This window comes from Dreissena polymorpha, chromosome 3, assembly GCF_020536995.1.
Source record: "Dreissena polymorpha isolate Duluth1 chromosome 3, UMN_Dpol_1.0, whole genome shotgun sequence".
NCBI lineage: Eukaryota > Metazoa > Mollusca > Bivalvia > Myida > Dreissenidae > Dreissena > Dreissena polymorpha.
This window is the reverse complement of record NC_068357.1, coordinates 4,764,877-4,783,646: the sequence shown is the minus strand read 5'-3', so window position 1 is coordinate 4,783,646 and position 18,770 is coordinate 4,764,877. Positions and strand designations below refer to the sequence as shown.

Here is an 18,770-nt window from a genome sequence, read left to right as displayed (position 1 = left end):
AAAATACTGACTAGACTTGGCTACCTGTAGTAATCTGTCATGTACAATTTATCTCATAATATCGGCCCTTCTGATTGGTTGCGCGCATGTGATTGTTCTTAAAAAAGAAACTTAATGCAAAAAACGAAAGTCTTGCTCATGTAGTTCTTCAATTATTTTTTTACATTTTATTCAAAAATAGCGGCATATAAAACATTTGATAAAGCTACTACATGTCTTAATCAATAAACAAACTAACATAAGTGTGTTACGTAATTAAAATCATAGCGTCACCCGGGAATAAACATGACCTACTTTCGCACAGACACCGGGAAAGATCATGAGAATTATGTTCGTTATAGTCACGGATAACCATCAAATAAATTACTAATTGAAAAAATCATTAATTTTCCAGCACTTCTTGAAGGTTTTTCGTTAAAGGCACGATACTATGAGGACGGCCGATACTATGAGGTATAGTCATTCTGAGAATTAAATACACTTTCCAAAAATTAAAGATATCTGGGTTATTAAACACACTGAAATAAAATGATTACCTGAACTACAAAATGGGCTAGTTTATGCTGCTAAACTACGAAACGAATTACTAAATGCTGCTCAACTATATGTACAAAGTGAGCTAGTAATGCTGCTCAACTACAAAATGAGTTAATTAATGCTGCTTAACAAACCAAATGAGCTAGTGAATGCTGCTAAACTATAAAATGAGCTATTTAACGCTGCTCAACTACAAAATGAGCAAGTTAATGCTGCTCAACTACCAAACTGAGCTACTTAATTCAGCTTAACTACCAAATGAGCTAGTTAAAGCAAATGAACGAATTAATACAGCTTAACTACCAAGTGATCTTGTTAATGCTGCTCAACTACAAAATGAGCCAGTCAATTCTGTTCAACTAAAACATGAGCTAGTTAATGCTGCGCTGAACTACCAAATTAGCAAGTTAATGCTACTCAACTACGAAATGAGCTAGTTAATGCTGCTCACATTAAAATGCTACTCAACTACAAAATGAGTAGATTAATGCTGCTCAACTACAAAATGAGCTAGCTAATGCTTTTCAACTACAAAATGAGCTAGTTAATGCTGCTCACATAAAAATGAGGTAGTTAATGCTGACCAATTACAAATGACAGCTTCAAGGTTGTTTATCATAGTACATTGATAAAATGAAATTACTGACATGCTCCTATTTCTATTTCATGTAAGGGCAGAAAGACTTGCCATTTGAACCAAAGTAATTTTTGATTGTCTGTTTGAAGCAACGGGGAATGGGTTTTACATCTCTAGCAAAATCTTTGATAAATTAAACACGCTTACGGTCTAGACGCTTATATTGGGAAAAAGAGTGCACATTTCAGCTGCACATCAAATGTATTGGGAAATAGAGTGCACATTTCAGCTGCACATCAAATGTGAGAACATAAATGACTTTCGCTTTATTAATATTTATCCGCCAATGAGCAACATTATTATAAGTGAACTCGGGCATACAACCTCATAGTCTCATTTCTAAGATTCAGAACTAAGACTCGATCTTCATTGACAACGATAAATAACATTATCTTTCTTAATACATCTTGATCAAATGCGGCTGTAAATATTCGGAAAAAATATATATTGCCTCTTTTCAGGGGATTTATTGGATGCGGAAAACTGACGTCTATGGATGCTGGAGTTTTGGGCACGTTTGAAAACTTAGAAACACTGTCAGTAAAATCAGTCTTATAATATTATATTTTGAATTTTAGTGTGATAAATGTGCCCTATTGCGCTTGGAAAAATTCTCATATAATTTGATCCATTTTCAAGATGCCACTTTGTTTTAAATTTCGAGCCCTAAGCAGGAACAAATACCGAACCTTAACAATAATGCCTTATACCTTTATTAGAAAAAAGTAATTATATGAGCCGTGCTCTGTGAAAAAGGGGTTAAATGCATGTGCGTAAAGTGTCGTCCCAGATGAGCCAGTGCAACCCGTTTCCGTTTTCCGTTATATTGTCCGTTTAAAGAAAGTCTCTTCATAGCAAAAACTCCAGTTTAGGCGGAAAGTGTCGTCCCTGATTAGCCTGTGCAGACTGCGCATGCTAATCATAGACGAAATCTTACGCACATGCATTAAGCCCTCTTTTCACAGAACAAGGCTCATATGGATTATTATATTTGTTCTACACTACTTTACGCACATTAGAAAACGCATTAATACGGGCAATCTATTAAGCAAGATACGCTCAGTCACTTCTTGTTTTCTTAATTTCATACAAAATGAAGCTTTTATTGTAACATTTCAGACATATTTACCGCAGTGGATTAACGGCTGTTCCCGACCTTTCTCTCTTTAAAACAGTCAACCGTGACATGGAAGGTGTGATGAAAGAAATGTATGTAGATTTATTTATAGAGATACTAGCACTTTTATATCATTCGAAACAGTTTGTTAAAGGTAAACTTTCCGCTTGTATGGTATTTGTCGTTAAGTCTCTTGTTAAAAAAAAGAGTTCAGACGGAAAGTGTCCTCCCGGATCAGCCTGTGCGGACTGCACAGGATAATCTGAGACGACACTTCACGCACATGCAGTAAACCCCCTTTTTCACAGAGCACGGCACGAATATGATACACATACACGAGACGCAGTCCTACTTGTTCCGTGCCAACGTTGTCTGTAACAGCTGTTTGGTGTAGTTTATGTTTATCTTTATTTCAGAGATCTACACAGCAATCGAATCGATAAAATCAAGGCTTACGACTTCCAAGGCATACGTACGGACACCTTGTAAGTTGAAGTCTTACATAACGACGACGTATTATAGCGCTCTGGATACACTTTTCAGCGCTTTAAATTGGCAGTAACGCAGGCATTTACTCATTTAAACGAAAAGCAATTACATTGAAATGCATTAAGTATTATTCTTTTTTTTCGAATAAAACGTTTTCCAATCATTGATGAAGATTATTATATGTAGATGTGTAGTAGATGTGTGTTTATTTTGGAATATTTAAAAATATCGTTTCATATACAAGAATATTCACATACTTAAAGGGACCTTTTTCACAGATTTTGGAATGTGGTGAAGTTTGTCAGTATATATTTTGTATTTATAAATGTAAACGTTGGATCAAAAAAGATCCAATAAAAAAAACAAGAATACAATTAAAGAAAGAAGAAAAAGTAACCATCATCTGGGCTCGAACCACTGACCCCTGGAGTAAAAGTCTAACGCTTAGAACACTCGGCCATCCGTGCTCATACAATGAGTGATGTATTGTATATTTTATATAAGCATTTCTCGTTGAGTAACAAAATGTAACTACAACAACAGAACTCTCCAAATTATTCAATCTTTTCGCGTTGCAACGCTTTAAAAATTTCCGGTATTTAAATCGTCAAAATATGCATATCATGGATATTTTAGAGCATGGTAAATGGTTATTATTACTGTTTCCTCGAAAATATCATAACTACAACGAAAGTTTGCGAATCTGAAACAATTTTTTCAATCTTGTCAATTTACCAAAACGTGAAAATGCCCCTTTAAAGTAAAATCAGTGTACATTTAAATTTTAATGTTGCGCCAACGTTATTCATTTAGCTATCAACATTTTATTATATCCTGACTAGGTGTTGTTATCCTTAAATTCATTACTATTAGTAACTTGTTTCGTATGCATTAAATGACAAGTCATTGTGTCTGTGTCGATCTCATCTGGTAATATTTATTTCTAATTAAAACATACGTTATGTTTATATATGTCCATAGAAATACAATTCATTGGATGGCTTGCGACAGTCCGAAGGTATTGCCGAATCGAATTTTGATCAGTTTATTTTTCTATTTTGAACAAAGTTAAAAAAACATACATGGCAAACATCGATAACAATGGAATTGAACTTTGTAATATTCGATCTTACCAACAGATATATTTCATAAGGACAGACAATCCAGCAAAACACACTTTTAAGAATGTATAAATGCAAATTAAATGATTTTACATACCGACAAACTTTTCACCTTTTTTTCAAATCAATACAGCATTTTCGATGCATCATGCATATGATGCATAAAAATATCACAAATTACGTATAGATGAATATTATTTTCATCTTGTAAATCTAGCAGAAGCTTCATTTACGAATAATTTACATTAGGCAATTTTTTCTATTGTAAAACAGACACACAAATTGTCTTGAAAATAAAAATTCAAAACATGTCGGCAAAATTATATCGAGCGTTATAGCAGAAACACATAATTTATATTTATATAAGTCTATATAGGATCAATAGATGGATCAATAGATAAAAATACCCGCTGCATCTAATTTGGTACTAAGCGAGATTATTATGCCGCGAGCAGTTGATAGAGTGATTTGTGGACCGTAATTAACGAATACCCTAATCCCAATGGGGCCCTTTACAATATTCTTAAAGGCAGAAAATGCAGCAAAACACAAAAACATTGTTTTGTCATAAAAAACTAGACCAATATGATGGGTCTTTACTTTTTGGATGCAAACACTAGTGAGTCATAAATACTCGATATAGCAAAAACAATCATATATTCATATCTTATATCACATCTAGTCACAAATTAGTTAGAAGGAAAAAGCTATTGTAAAACATTTTTTTGGAATAACAAAAAAATAAATAAACGCAAACATTTAAGTACATTAAAAATAGTACGCTAATAAAAAGAATTCCATCACATAGAAAATCTAGTATATACACAAACAGCACGCAATTTTTCGAAGTGCTAATATCTAATTATACCAAACTCTTTTATGTATCAATTAACTGGCCTTTTAATGAATTGCTATTAAACTTTGATCTGGCCAACTGAGGAAAAATACATCAAACCTACTTTAATTGACATGACGCCGCCTGTCAATCAAATCCTTATCTAAGAATTTATCTACCAATCAGCGATCGATTAATCGGGCGCGCGAGCTAGCAACGAACTGTCCGCCATTTTCTAGACAAGCTATGTCAAGGTTCACTGTTATTTCAACGAGTTTCTTTTGTTTTCCTCTTTAAAAAACGTAGATTAAAATGGTAAACAGGTGTCAATGGGAATTATGTTACTCGGAAAATCGATATCCGGTCAGATTAGTTGGTGGCAGTGAATTTATATCGTTTCCAAAGCCGAAAAGAGATCTTGCGAAGTGTAAGAGATGGATGAATGCAAGCGGTCGTCCCCACGAACAACTGAACGTTAACACTGTCAAAGACAATTACAATATCTTATTATCGAATATACTAGCAGATTTAAATAGTTTATGTTATCGATCTGATCATGACATAATAGTTTATGTTTTAATAGTTTTGTCAGTTACAAGGTGATTAATAGAAGCATGGTTCATCTGCATTACTTTAAGAGAAGTTAAACCCAGCATGAAGCCTAATTCATGCTGTTTTATTACTCTGATAGTAATGCACTTTATTGTCATTATACATGTTATTTAAAGGCGACCTGTGATATCTTGTCTTAATAACGGTATCTACACATGTGCAGACATGTGGTGTCACCAATGAACGCTTTTAATCCACACTTGGAGATCTTTTTTCCAAAGAGTTTCGTTTATTTTGTTAAAAAACGGAAATGAAATATCGCAAAACGGTGTAAATAGGGATTATGAAACTCTGACATTCGGTATCCAGAAAGATTTCCAACGCGGAAATGCGATCTTGACAAGAGCGAATGGAAGTTTCTAATGTGTAGAATTACCGAGTCCCACTTATAGAACATTAATTTATTTCAAAAACTGGAAATGTCATATAAGCAATAAAAGAACAGTAATTTTATTACACATAAACTTTACAGTTTCTAGTGTTAAACAAAAACAATAATACAAAATACATGAATATAGTTAGTGGATTTAGAAGAAATGTTATAAAATAGTTATGGATGAACTTTACAGATACTTGAAAAAAACTCGTTATAAATCACATGTTAACAGTGTATATTGCTACATATGGATGCTTTTTACTACTTTTATAATCATTAAGATAAAACATTAATTGTAATTTGAAGGAGCATAGAATATAATAGTGCGCATCCAAACCACATAAAATTTAAGTAGCAACGGCACAATTACAAATAATAGTTGAACTTGTATAATAATACATCAGCGTAGTCCCAAACCCCAGGTATTACAATATTCATATAAACGGTCGATAGACTGTTGTAGATCTTCCGGCGTTTCACCTATGACAACCATAGCGTCTGCAAACAGAAGTATAATTAAACATATGTCTTGTATATTTATTCCAGCATTATGTCTATTTTGTAAAATTTTTCAAGATCGTCCACGAAAAGAGAAAAAAGGATCGGCGATGTTATCTCCCCCTGTCTTAGTCCGATTGCTATATTAAAATACTCCGAGTATGTGTTACAATGTCTAACACATGCTTTGACCGACTGGTACATACTGCGTATTATGCGCAACATTTTACCGTCCAAATTGGACTTGTATAACTTTAACCACAGTGCATTTAAATATATAGAATCAAAGCAACGTTTCATATCTATTAAAAAACAATACAATCGTTCATTTATATTAACATATTTTTTAATAATTGAATGAAGAATGAAAACCGCATCTATTGTTGACCTGCCTTTCTAAACCCAAACTGCGAGTCAGATATAACATCGTTTATTTCACACCATGTTGTTATTCGCTGGTTGAGTACACATGTAAACAACTTTGCGAAGTTACTTAATAAGATGATGCCTCTATAATTACTAGGGTCGGATTTATCACCCTTCTTATGTATAGGGATAATAATCCCTTCAGTCCAAGATAACGGGAATTTGCCTGTATTTAAAATCATGTTAAAAATCGTTGTAATGTAGCCCGCCAAAATATTGCAGGCTTCTATAAAATATTTGTTAAGCAATTTATCTACGCCAGGTGATTTACATTTCTTTCATACGGCAATAGCTTTAATGACTTCACTATACGTTATTTGTTTATCAAGGTCCCCGTATACGTTGTCAAAATTGTCGAAGTCATGGTTTGAATTAAAATCTTCTGCGTTAGCATTATCATTAAAATTTTCATTTATAAACATTTGCTGGAAATGGTTCTTAAAATCATTAAGTGACGTGTTGCTAGTACAACCTGATGTATTATGTGATCGAAAGTACTTCCAAAAGTCCTTGGGTTTATGCCGTTTAAGATCTTCAAATTGTTAACAGCGTTTGAGAGTGTACGCCTTACGCTTATTTTTTGTGATAAATTTAAAAATTACGTTTTAATTGACACATTTTTGCTCTATCTGTATCACTATGTGAATAGTTATATATATATACAATGCATCTTTATACGATCGTTTCGCTTCTCTACATTCTTGGTCAAACCATTTATCGCTACCCGATATAGTGTGTCGTTCAAATTGTGGATATTTTGTAACGTGCTTGATAAATAATGGGTCAGCAACATCTCTTACAATTATGGTGATTTTTTTTACAATAATGTCAATATTTTCCTCGCCTCGTACGATATGGCTTTGGAGTAGATCGTTAAAATCCGGAGCCCTGTTTATTAAACCCTCTCGGAATTGTTGTTTTTCATCATCCCGCCATTTAATATACTCACATTTATATGGTTCTTCTACTGTAACTCGCATGTTGCATATTACAGTGAAAAACAACGGGGCATGATTACTGAAATTGTTAAAATCGTTTACAAAGAAGTTATCTACGGTATTAAAATGATGTTTACTTATTAACAGGTAATCGATGACACTTGCGCCATCAGTATTAAAACATGTATATGTACCAATGCTAAAATCAGAGCCCAATCTACCGTTAGCGATTCTCAGTGTCGTGGCCTTACATAAATCAAGTAAACTATTTCCTTGAGAGTTACTTCCATTGTCCATTGAAAATTTTGGTAACGTGCTATCAGCTAAATAGAAGTCGGGGTCAATATCGTAAATATATGCATCGGAAAGAATAGCATCACTTGTGCACGCTGTTCTAGCGTTAAAATCCCCAGCTAAAATAACTGTACTCAACGATTGGAAATGGTTAATATCGTTACCGAGACTTTCGAACAGGTCCGTATCTTTCAAGTTGGCCATCGGAGAATCACTACCCCATATATATACCGCTGCAATAAATATATATTCGTTATTGTTAAAAAACGATTTATCTAGTTTAAGCCATATTATTGTATCATGAATATTTTTAACAACCGATATGCCACTTGTTATGCTATTGCGTGTATATACTACTATACCGCCACTGTTGCGCTTAGCTTGCCTATGTATATATTTCCTATAAAAATTGTGGCAATCGTATCCTGATAGTTCGAGTTTGCTTGCTTTACATGTCCATGATTCTAAAAAAATAATTAGGTCATACTGTGACACAATGGCAAGGAAATCTGGATCCTCTCGTTTGGCTGCGCTCAATCCTTTGCAGTTCCAGACTACACACTTAAGTCCATCCGGTCCCTCCTACGCGTCCTTTATTGGCCTGCCGTCAACGTACAAAGTGTCATATGACACCCACGCCCGTTTTTCCTCTTTAACTCTTCTAAAGAGACGCCTTCTTTTTGCCGCGACTTCCGGTGGGAAATGTTCCGTTACATAGAACGGCGTTCCTCGGAGGTTCTTGCTACTTACGCAAACCTGCTCTCTGTCGCCGAAGAATGAAAATTTGCAAACGATGCTTCTGTGCCTCTCCTCGCCGCCGTTTCCGGTGGTTCCTCTGCCGGTTGTGTTTTTATGGCCCATCATATGCACTCTTTCGAATTTCAAATCAGCCACCGCTTCCCTGGAAAGTTTGAGTTTCTCCGACACGAAGTCTCTCACTAATTGTTCACATTTGATCGGGGTTTCATTTGGTTCTTCATGGATGTTTCCGAATATTAAGTTATTCCGCATGCTTTCGGATTGCACGTAGTTTATGTCCTCTCGTAGTTTGCTGTTGTCCTTTTCCAAGTGTGATATTTTTCGTCTAGCTCCCTCAATATCAACGCCTACAGATTCAATTTTATTTTCCACCCAGTCCACTTTGTCCCTGGTATCTTTGGTTACTGTGTCCATGTGTGCCCATAGTTTTTTGAGATCCTTATCGAAATTATCAATTTTCTTCTCCAGCCCTTCGAGAGTCTTTAATCGCGAGTCCATGTCGTTTAGTTTTAAGTAAATTTTGCCAAGCATTGCAATAATGTCTGCGTTTGTTGGCTCCATGTTGTGCCGACACGTTTTGCCTTCCATAGTTTTAGGCAGCTTTGGCTCGGCGAATTGGTTAACGTCGCTCACACTACTTTGCACGTTGGATGTGTGAATGGTGTTCCCGTAAAATCCTTCGTTAATCCTTTCTTCGTTGGTATCACTATCGCTCACACAACTCAGCACTATTGCCCATATCAATCGCAACAATTGTTTCATCCTACATATAAAGTTTAACTCGTTTATAATTTAATAATAACATAGCCTGCCTTTTATTTGAGAACACATGAAGAACGATATAATTACCAGAATAGATGGATGTTCTTTTATAATATCACACCAACATAATAGAAATATCACACGGTAGGCTGCCTTGTACATGTGCATGTTTAATGCAATTAATTTAATTTCATTCGAAAGTCGAATAATGTTGCATCATCATTATATATATTGCGACCATCGGTACATTCAAAATAAATTCGAACTCGTAAATTACTTAAAAATAACTATTTTATATACCATATCCTTCCTTTTTTAGAAACCTTGAAGAAAACATAATCACCAGAATAGATGGATTTGCGTTTAAAAATGCCACCATAGTAAACTTGTAAGTAAATTGTATTTGTAATTATTTTATTTCTAAAATGATTTTTTTACTGTGGGTAAATAGACATTAGCAAATCTCACATGTCGTTCGATAAAGACTATAATTAGTTCGCACTGGTGAAACGTTATATGAAACGTTCATTGGCATTGCCGACATCGTGGTGCAATTAACGTGTATGGAATCGATGTTGCCGCTGCGGATGCTGGTTATGCTTATGATGATCATGCTTATGATGTTACTGCTGCTACTGAAGAAGAAGATGATGATGATGGAAGTGATGATTAAAATGATGATGATTATGATTACATTGTAAAGGATGCTAATGCTAATGTTAATGCTGCTGCTATTGCTTCTTATGATGATAATGATGATGATGACGATGATAATGATGAAAGTGATGATGAACATTATAATTATGATTGATGCTGATGACGACGACGACGACCATGATGATGATGATGATGATGATGACGGTGGTGATGATGATGATGATAATGACGATGATGATAATAATGATGATGATGATGATAGTGATGATGATGATGATGATAATGATGATGATGATGATGATAATGATGATGATGATAATGATGATGATGATGATGATGATGATCATGATGATGATCATGATAGTGATGATGATGATAGTGATGATGGTGATGATAAGGAGGATAAGGTTGTGGATGATGATTAGGAGGAGGAGGAGGAGGAAGAGGAGGATGATGACGTGCATTATTTTTGACGAATAACTAGTTTAAAATGTTTTTCAACTATTTTGTGAACTACTTTGACCACGATATAACTGCTCGTATCGATAAAGCTACACGTTAATATGTGATGATATTGTAAAAATTTTCAGAATCTTAAGACGAAACGAACATCTTATGGATATACATGACATGGCGTTTGAAGGATTAAATGAATTGATCAATAAGATGTAAGTATACTCATAATTATCAATACCGATAAACTTGCAAACAGTTTTTTTATTTATCTATTTGTATTAGTCGCATGCCTTTACGATATAATTAAAAACCATGTTGTACATTTGACTTTCAGAGATCTTTCTAATACAAAAATAACTTCATTGCCAACTAAGGGTTTACGGAACATACGTCAGTTAAGACTTAAGCAGACGCCCACATTGAAGCACTTTCCAACTGTGCTAGAATTCCAAAAGATTGAACTAGCAGAATTGACGTATCCACATCATTGTTGTGCCTTCCGAAACCCAGAAAAACAAAATCCAAGCGCGTGGAAAGCAAAACAAGCACAAGAAAGAATAAACAAAGCTTGTGCAATAACTACCACACCTATGTCTAAAGTTATACCGGAAACACTTCCTGTAACCGTGGTAACGGATGAGATACCTTCGAATTTCCAGAAATGGGATTTTGTAAATTCGGACAGTAAAAGAATCCTAAGGGGTGGTAGAACCAAAAGGAATTTAGAAAATTTTGGTGATTTGAATTTTGACGATTCTGATCAGATAAATAGTTCTAGTATCGCCTCCGGGTTTGGTTTGTTCTTACCAGGGAAAGGTTCGAACACCGACGACAACGGCCCGTTACTAATTGGACCAGGAATGACTTTCCATCGATCGACGGTGCCCGATGATGATAATTTAACGCAGAGCGTGTTCTGTGGGAAGATATATATTTACAATAGAAACGTAACCTGCACTCCCGAACCCGATGCATTCAACCCATGCGAAGATGTGATGGGCTACGTTTGGTTACGGGTGTTAGTGTGGTTTGTTTTACTAGCGGCATTACTCGGTAACAGCATCGTTCTTATCGTGCTTATCACCAGCCGTGGAAAATTCACCGTTCCAAAGTTTCTCATGTGCAATCTCGCCTTTGCTGATTTCATCATGGGAGTATACCTAATTCTTCTTGCATCTATTGATGTACATACGCTGGGCGAGTATTTCAATTACGCTGTGCAATGGCAAAACGAAGGGGGCTGCCAAGCAGCAGGCTTTCTATCCGTGTTCTCTAGTGAGCTGTCGATTTTCACTCTCACAATTCTTACACTAGAGAGGTGGTATGCGATTAGTCACGCTATACATTTAAACAAGCGCATGAAGCTGCGACAATCTATGGCCCTTATGCTCACTGGGTACACATTTGCGACGATCTTGGCCATGCTTCCATTGCTCGGAATAAGTGGATATGGAAACGTCAGCATCTGTCTGCCAATGAAAGCCGACGACGTTCTCGATATCTCATATGTTGTTTCGTTGCTGGTTATGAACGGAATAATGTTTCTGGCCATTTGCTCGTGTTACATTAACATGTACTGGAAGGTAAAAAGCAGTGCATCAACAGCTCGTAGCAATGATGCCACTATTGCAAAACGCATGGCTTTACTTGTGTTCACAAACTTTGCTTGCTGGGCACCGATTGCTTTTTTTGGACTCACGGCATCCGCTGGGGTGGCTTTAATTGATATAACAAACTCTAAAATCCTATTAGTTTTCTTTTATCCACTAAACTCATGTGCGAATCCATTTTTATATGCTATATTAACAAAACAATTTCGCAAAGACTTTTTCATTTTACTCGGAAAATATGGCATTTGTGTTGAGAAGGCTAACATATACAGAGGCACGATGGCATCCAGAACATTGTCACATTCTCGAAATCCTAAAAAAGAAGCCGCTCTTCGACGAAATCGCTTAGCAGCGAGGGAGACCGTCTTTACTAACTTTGGAGATAGCCATCTTAATACAAAACCCAACCAAAATCACCACGCAACTCCAAAGAAAGTTCACCCATTCAAAATCGAACAGGTTGAGGTGCAACCGTTCATAAAAAAGAGTCATATTGACCGAGCAGTAGAATTTGCAAACAAAGATCCGGTTCTCAACGACGAAGCTGTATCAGAGACATGGGGAGATAACGAATGTGCCATAGCACCTGGTCAAAGACATCCCCCTTATGTCAGAAGCGTGAGTGACTACGCTAACTTTTTCACGTCTCGTAAATGTTCATCAACGAAGTGTGGCGCATACACGAGGGTTAGAACAAGTGTTGAAACATGTTTTAGTAACAGTACCGATACCACGTGTATCAGTGAAAACTCCCACACGCCGGATGACATCTGGAAAATACGAGAAATAGACGATGAATCAGCGATCACCTTTCCCACATTAAATGAAACTGACTTAAATGAGGAACGATTTCAAAATCTCTATGAACATGACAGTCGGCACTGTAAAGACAGCGCATGTGCGATTTGCTTATTTCCGGATGCGAAATCAGTAAACGACAATCATACACACGTACGGAGCCGTTTGAATAAAACGGTTACATTTGGATCTCAGAACCGAGTGAGAAGTCAGTCGCTTGAAAGTTTTGAAGAGGACATGCAGAGGTTTAGAAGTTCAAGCCTGCAAGACACGGGAGAGGAGTAAAAACATTCACCCTATGGTCCAGTATGACGCAGTTATCAAACTAGATCTTTATCTCGATATGAATACTAAACATATGAATATAATACAAAACACATATATATATTTCATTCTATGTTTGACATCGAGGGTAAGTTTTAGAATTCGTATTCTTGTGGATTGAGGTTAACATTTTTTAAATTTAAATTGTTGTAATTTCATGTAATAAATTACGTTAGATTCGTTTATATTACGCTTTTTATAGGGTTATAGAATTGATTATTCAAGGAAAAATAATCAATAATCTTGATTATGATCTTTTACAATTGAAAAAGCTGATAGAACAATCGGTAACGTGTTTAAGAAACAACTTAAGTAACATCCTACTTTATACCAGTGTTGTATTTGTTGTGCGTGCTAGGTATTGTCAAATTCATCATAGGTTTATCCATGAAGGGTACACATGTATATAAACTTAATACATGTATATCAACCTGGCATCAATTTAAGACTACTTATATTTCTAAATATTTGAGTGTTTGGCATGGCTCATTTACCAATGAACCTTTTCTTTTTTTTTAAAGTGATTGCTTTTAACCATATGTTTTTAAATCACCTTATGGTTTTTGATGATTCTCTTCTTTTTTAACTTTAGTATAATAAGCACATTTTATGTTCATGCCTTTGTTTGTGTTATTACTAAAATATTTTCGATTGATTAAATATGTATTGGTAACTTATGCACAGGGCTTATTTGATTTATGTGTACCGACAATCAACCTACTGAGGTTAGGTGAGAAAATCAACCGGCATTATCAAGCGATAAAAACAGGACGACCCAAGTAGCTTCGGTCCTTAAATTTAAGTTTGATCACAAGATATTATGAGCGAAACGTTTACGTGGGGGGCATACTATCAGGAATGATAGGACATATTGGCACATATGTGTGCTAAAAGCACATATATAAACAGCGCCCTCAAGTATCCTTATATGTATAATGCAACTAATGAACTACGAAACAAGAGATGTGTTTATAAGAAACACAATGCCCCCTACTGCACCGCTTTGATTATTTTTTTTATGATATCCCTTTGAAAAAATATATATTCGCTTGTAAACATGCTCAGTACCTTCCAAATGATAAATAGAAATTATCACTCTTTGGAGCTTGTTACTTCCCTTGGATTTGTTTACCTTTGACCTTGAATGATGACCTTGACCTTTCATCACTCAAAATGTGCAGCTCCATGAGATACACATGCATGCCATATATCAAGTTTCTATTTTCAATGTTGCAAAAGTTATGGTCAATGTTAAAGTATTCGGACGGACGGACGGACAGACAGTTCAAATGCTATATGCCACCCTACCGGGGGCATAAACAACTTACATAATCGTTTTTTATGAGTTGTATTATTGTAAAGTTTCGCTTGGAATTACTTTGATGACATGTGATCATCCTACCGTCTAATAATTTTAAGGAAGAAACCGCTCTTGTTTTCGTGAACACTTGATATATTCAATACTGTCAAAGATTATCCGACACTCTCATAACTGACTAATTTTTCAGCAAACATGTGTTTTTAAAAATCGATCTTTGATTGAAGTAAAACTATAATCAGTTAGCAGTTTATTTTCATTATTTAGATCTAAATTTTATATGCACAATGTAGAGCATACGAAAAATCAAAGTACTGAAAGTACTGGTGGGGCGATTTTACTCAAATTTTGTGGTCGTAAAAACACTATACACCGGGATGCCAACCAATCACCTTTGTTGAATAAAACAGATGGAATTAAGAAAGGGTGACAGGCTGTACACATAGTATTTGATTTAGCTATTGGGGTTAAACGTAAATGCTGCTTTTTTAAACAAGTCATTGTCGCACGCGCCAATTCAAAACTGCGAAACGTTTGTGAATACAATTTTGATTATTATCATTTGTACTGGTGATCAAGGATTTTAGACTGACTTAGTGTTATATGTATCTGAGATTTCGTGACAACAAACGTTGTCATAAGGTTTCTATACATCATGTAGATTCAATTATTATTCATAGATCTGTGTTTACCTGAAATCAAGGCATATTTTAACCCATTTATGCCTAGTGGACTCTCCAATCCTTCTAAATTGGATCAATTTATTTCTAAAATTAGGGATGTCTAGTATATATTTTTCTATATTTAGAATATTTCTTACAAAAATTATTTAAGCAAACAGCGCAGACCAAGATGAGACGCCGCATCATGCGTCTTATCTGGGTCTACGCTGTTTGCAAAGGCCTTTTTTCTAGACGCTAGGCATAAATGGGTTTAACTGATGACTTTACATTTACGTATATAAGATAAAGCGGAGCACCAAGAATGGATACCTAAGGTTCACACAATATATGTTTTACGTGGCTTATGCAGAACAAGTACCTGAAACATCAGCCGATTGAGCCAGGGAGATTGAAATGATTTTAGAAATATTGAATCATCTGATGTATTGAACGCTTTCTGAAGGTCCAGAAGTTACATACCTCAAGATTACCCTTTATCATTTTCGCTTCTAATGAAATATTTTTAGTAGATCAAACATGTTCCTTTCGGAAAACAGACTGAAAATCATGCGTTAAGTTAATGTCTTTTGAAAATATAATTCAATTTGGCAACGAACAGACCTTTCAAGAAGTGTTGATACAACATTTTCATCATTTTATTTTATAAACAGGGACAGCTCCAACAACCTTATGAGCATCAGGTACAATACATACTATCTGAGAGGATAATTATTACCTATTCCGTTTACTTTTGGAAAGCTGTTTCCTTGAAAACTAAAGAAAATTAAAACATCTAAGAAAATACATTTTTAACAATGCATATAAATACTGCCTTAATTGTTCAGCCATTTAATAATTATTCAACATGTTTAAAGGCAACTATGGAATACAAATCAACAATACTTTCAACATTTTTTTCTCTCTTGTCAACATTAAGATTTCAACAAATATTTTCATCCTACGTAGGTGAACATTTTAAAAAGCTCAGCCAAGTTTTAAAGTTTCAACAAAGCCTTCGAATCACTTTTGTCTTGTTCTAGTGAGTTTTCAATCTAATCCATTTAACAACAATGTACAAGATGCTGCACTTTATTCCAATAAAAAAACACCTTTATTATTTTTATTGTTTTACTGGTGCACTATATATTGTCAATAAGCGAATCTATATGTGTGTTACCAATGAAATATATATCACCTTTTATTGGCTACGAGACTGGTATCTGCAGAAATTCCTTTTGTTGTTTTGCATTTTATAGCGATACAAGACTATATAGAGGATTCAATCTTTATATTGTGCGTTCGATGGTCAGGAAAGGAACTTACAATCAAAACCACGGTGAATACAAGCAATAATAATCCGTTTGTTAAACTTCTTCAGCCAGGTATCAAAACATGACAAATAACCTGTATTTGAAAATATTGTAATTTAATGGTACATTATTAACATGTAAGAAGCAATATATGACTATGTTTATAAAACTGTTTCTTTATTCACCATCTTCATATTAAGACGATAATAACTTTTAACTTATGACAATGACTAAGTTTTTTTTATCCGAACTGCTCAAATAAATGCAGCATTGAAGAGTATGTTGTCGGCGTCGGTTAAACATTCGCTAGCAATAGAAAATCAATAAAAGTTCTTTCAGAAGTAATTTACGTACTTGTTTCTGACAAAACTATGGTTGCTATGGACACAGACAAGAACTACCCTAAATATCACGATCACGCGATAGTTTAATAGTCATTTAGAATGAGTGATGAAATTTGATATTCGAATCGAATAATCAGCACTAGATATAATATGCAATTTATTGAATCGTTCGTCCGATAAAGAGTTTCGTTTGCTGGGTTTATAGAAATAAAAAAAATTTAAATCCGAAAAATCTGGATCCCGCCCCACTTCAACAATTGCTTTGGTTGATTAAATTCGGTACCGTGCTAACCGTTAACGCGTGTTTACACATTATAATAACGATGTCATAACGCAATAATGTTTAAAACTAGTCTATCCATCCGCGGTACAGCCCAGCGAGGTCTTTTTCAAATGGTATATACATTGTGCGTAGAAAACAAGTTGAAAACACGCAAATTGGATTATCAAATAATTGCACGATTTGAGAATTTATACGCCAAAATATGGAAGAAAGACATGGTTCCTGAAAATAATTCAAACATTTATGAATATAAGAAAAACATAGAAACATGCACTTAACATACATTCCGTATTAAAAACTCCGTATCCAGGGCAAATTAATAATCTTATTCCATATAGATCATTTCTTCGGAATACGAACACATATTACTAGCGCCTTGTATTAAACCATTGAAGTAAGGGATGATTGCCGCTTTTCATAGGATACATTAAGCAAGAGAAAAATCCTGTGAAGTGAATGTGCCCTGTTACTTTTACAACCAAAAAATCGCTTTCCCTGTCGCCTCATTAAAAACGAATGTATCTGCTTAAGAAGAGATACGATGGATTGTATAGCGTGTTTTTTTTCTCAAAAAGATAACAAAAATCTGCTATAGTTAATGAATTAATCGTTGTCTGCACGTTTTGTCTGAAAGTATCTGCTTGCGTTCCCTGCCTGTATAGTGTATACACGATGAACGTGGTACAAAAGAAATATTAATAACAATTGAAATTACATCCGTTATCTAGCAATAAAATAAACAGCATTTGCAAAAGTAGACTTTTTATCACAAATAACAACGTTTTACCTTGAACAAATTTAATCGACACATTCAGAGTACCTGTAAGTCAAAGCCGTATTGTTTAAATGACGCCATTCAATAAACAGGCTTCTGAAAAAAGCAAATCAATACATAGGCTGTTATGATATAGAGAATACTAGGTTAGCCTTGAATACAGAGAAGTTTATGTTGCGAGGCTTAGAACGCCGGGAGCGCGAGCCTTGGCGAGCGCTTTCGGTGTTCGAGCCGAGCAACATAAACTTTTTTTTTTTTTTTTAGCAGCATGCATGTATTTATCCCAGATCGACCGATTACAGTTTTGTCAGCACGTAAAAATGATGGGTGGGGTAATTTTTAATCATGACAGCGCATTCAACTTGTCACAATGAGCCATACCACGCCAGTTTGTTAAGATTAATATTATGTTTTCACAAAATACACACTATTATGCAATATAGAGGGTCAAGACTTGTGATGTTTTTATTTTAAGGTGAATAAAAGCTGTCCCAAGTCAACATGTAGTTGTCAAGTACAACAAATCGCATGAAGTTAATATCCTAACATCAAGTTTATTTCGGGTAATTATTTATTGCATGCGGCTACATATTTGCGGAGTTCAGATAATAAAGTTGTGCCAATTTGTGAGTGTTAATCACTGTTATGTTAGAAAGCAGTCACAGTGTTTTTGTTGTTTTCTTAAATTTTCTGGATAGGTTTAATACCATTCAATTTTTTTTGTCACCAAAATATGCGTACCCTCAAGGTACTTAAAATCCCATAACTCGGAGAGTTGTTGGTCGATTTTCATAATTTTTGTACTGTTGTGCTAGTTTAGAATAGCTCTACA

The 18,770-nt window shown here is 35.0% G+C and overlaps 1 protein-coding gene across 1 annotated transcript in view; it reads left to right on the top strand.

Moving 5' to 3' along the window:
* LOC127872809 (thyrotropin receptor-like) overlaps window positions 1–13,923 on the top strand; it is a 45,662-nt gene extending 31,739 nt beyond the window's left edge. Inside the window, exons 4-9 of the mRNA XM_052416225.1 lie at window positions 1,636–1,710; window positions 2,294–2,383; window positions 2,708–2,776; window positions 9,721–9,789; window positions 10,649–10,726; window positions 10,849–13,923. Coding sequence (XP_052272185.1) covers window positions 1,636–1,710; window positions 2,294–2,383; window positions 2,708–2,776; window positions 9,721–9,789; window positions 10,649–10,726; window positions 10,849–13,207 — 2,740 coding nt within the window. The 3' untranslated portion in view covers window positions 13,208–13,923. The remainder of the gene's footprint in view (window positions 1–1,635; window positions 1,711–2,293; window positions 2,384–2,707; window positions 2,777–9,720; window positions 9,790–10,648; window positions 10,727–10,848) is intronic.
* Window positions 13,924–18,770: the final 4,847 nt, after the last annotated feature.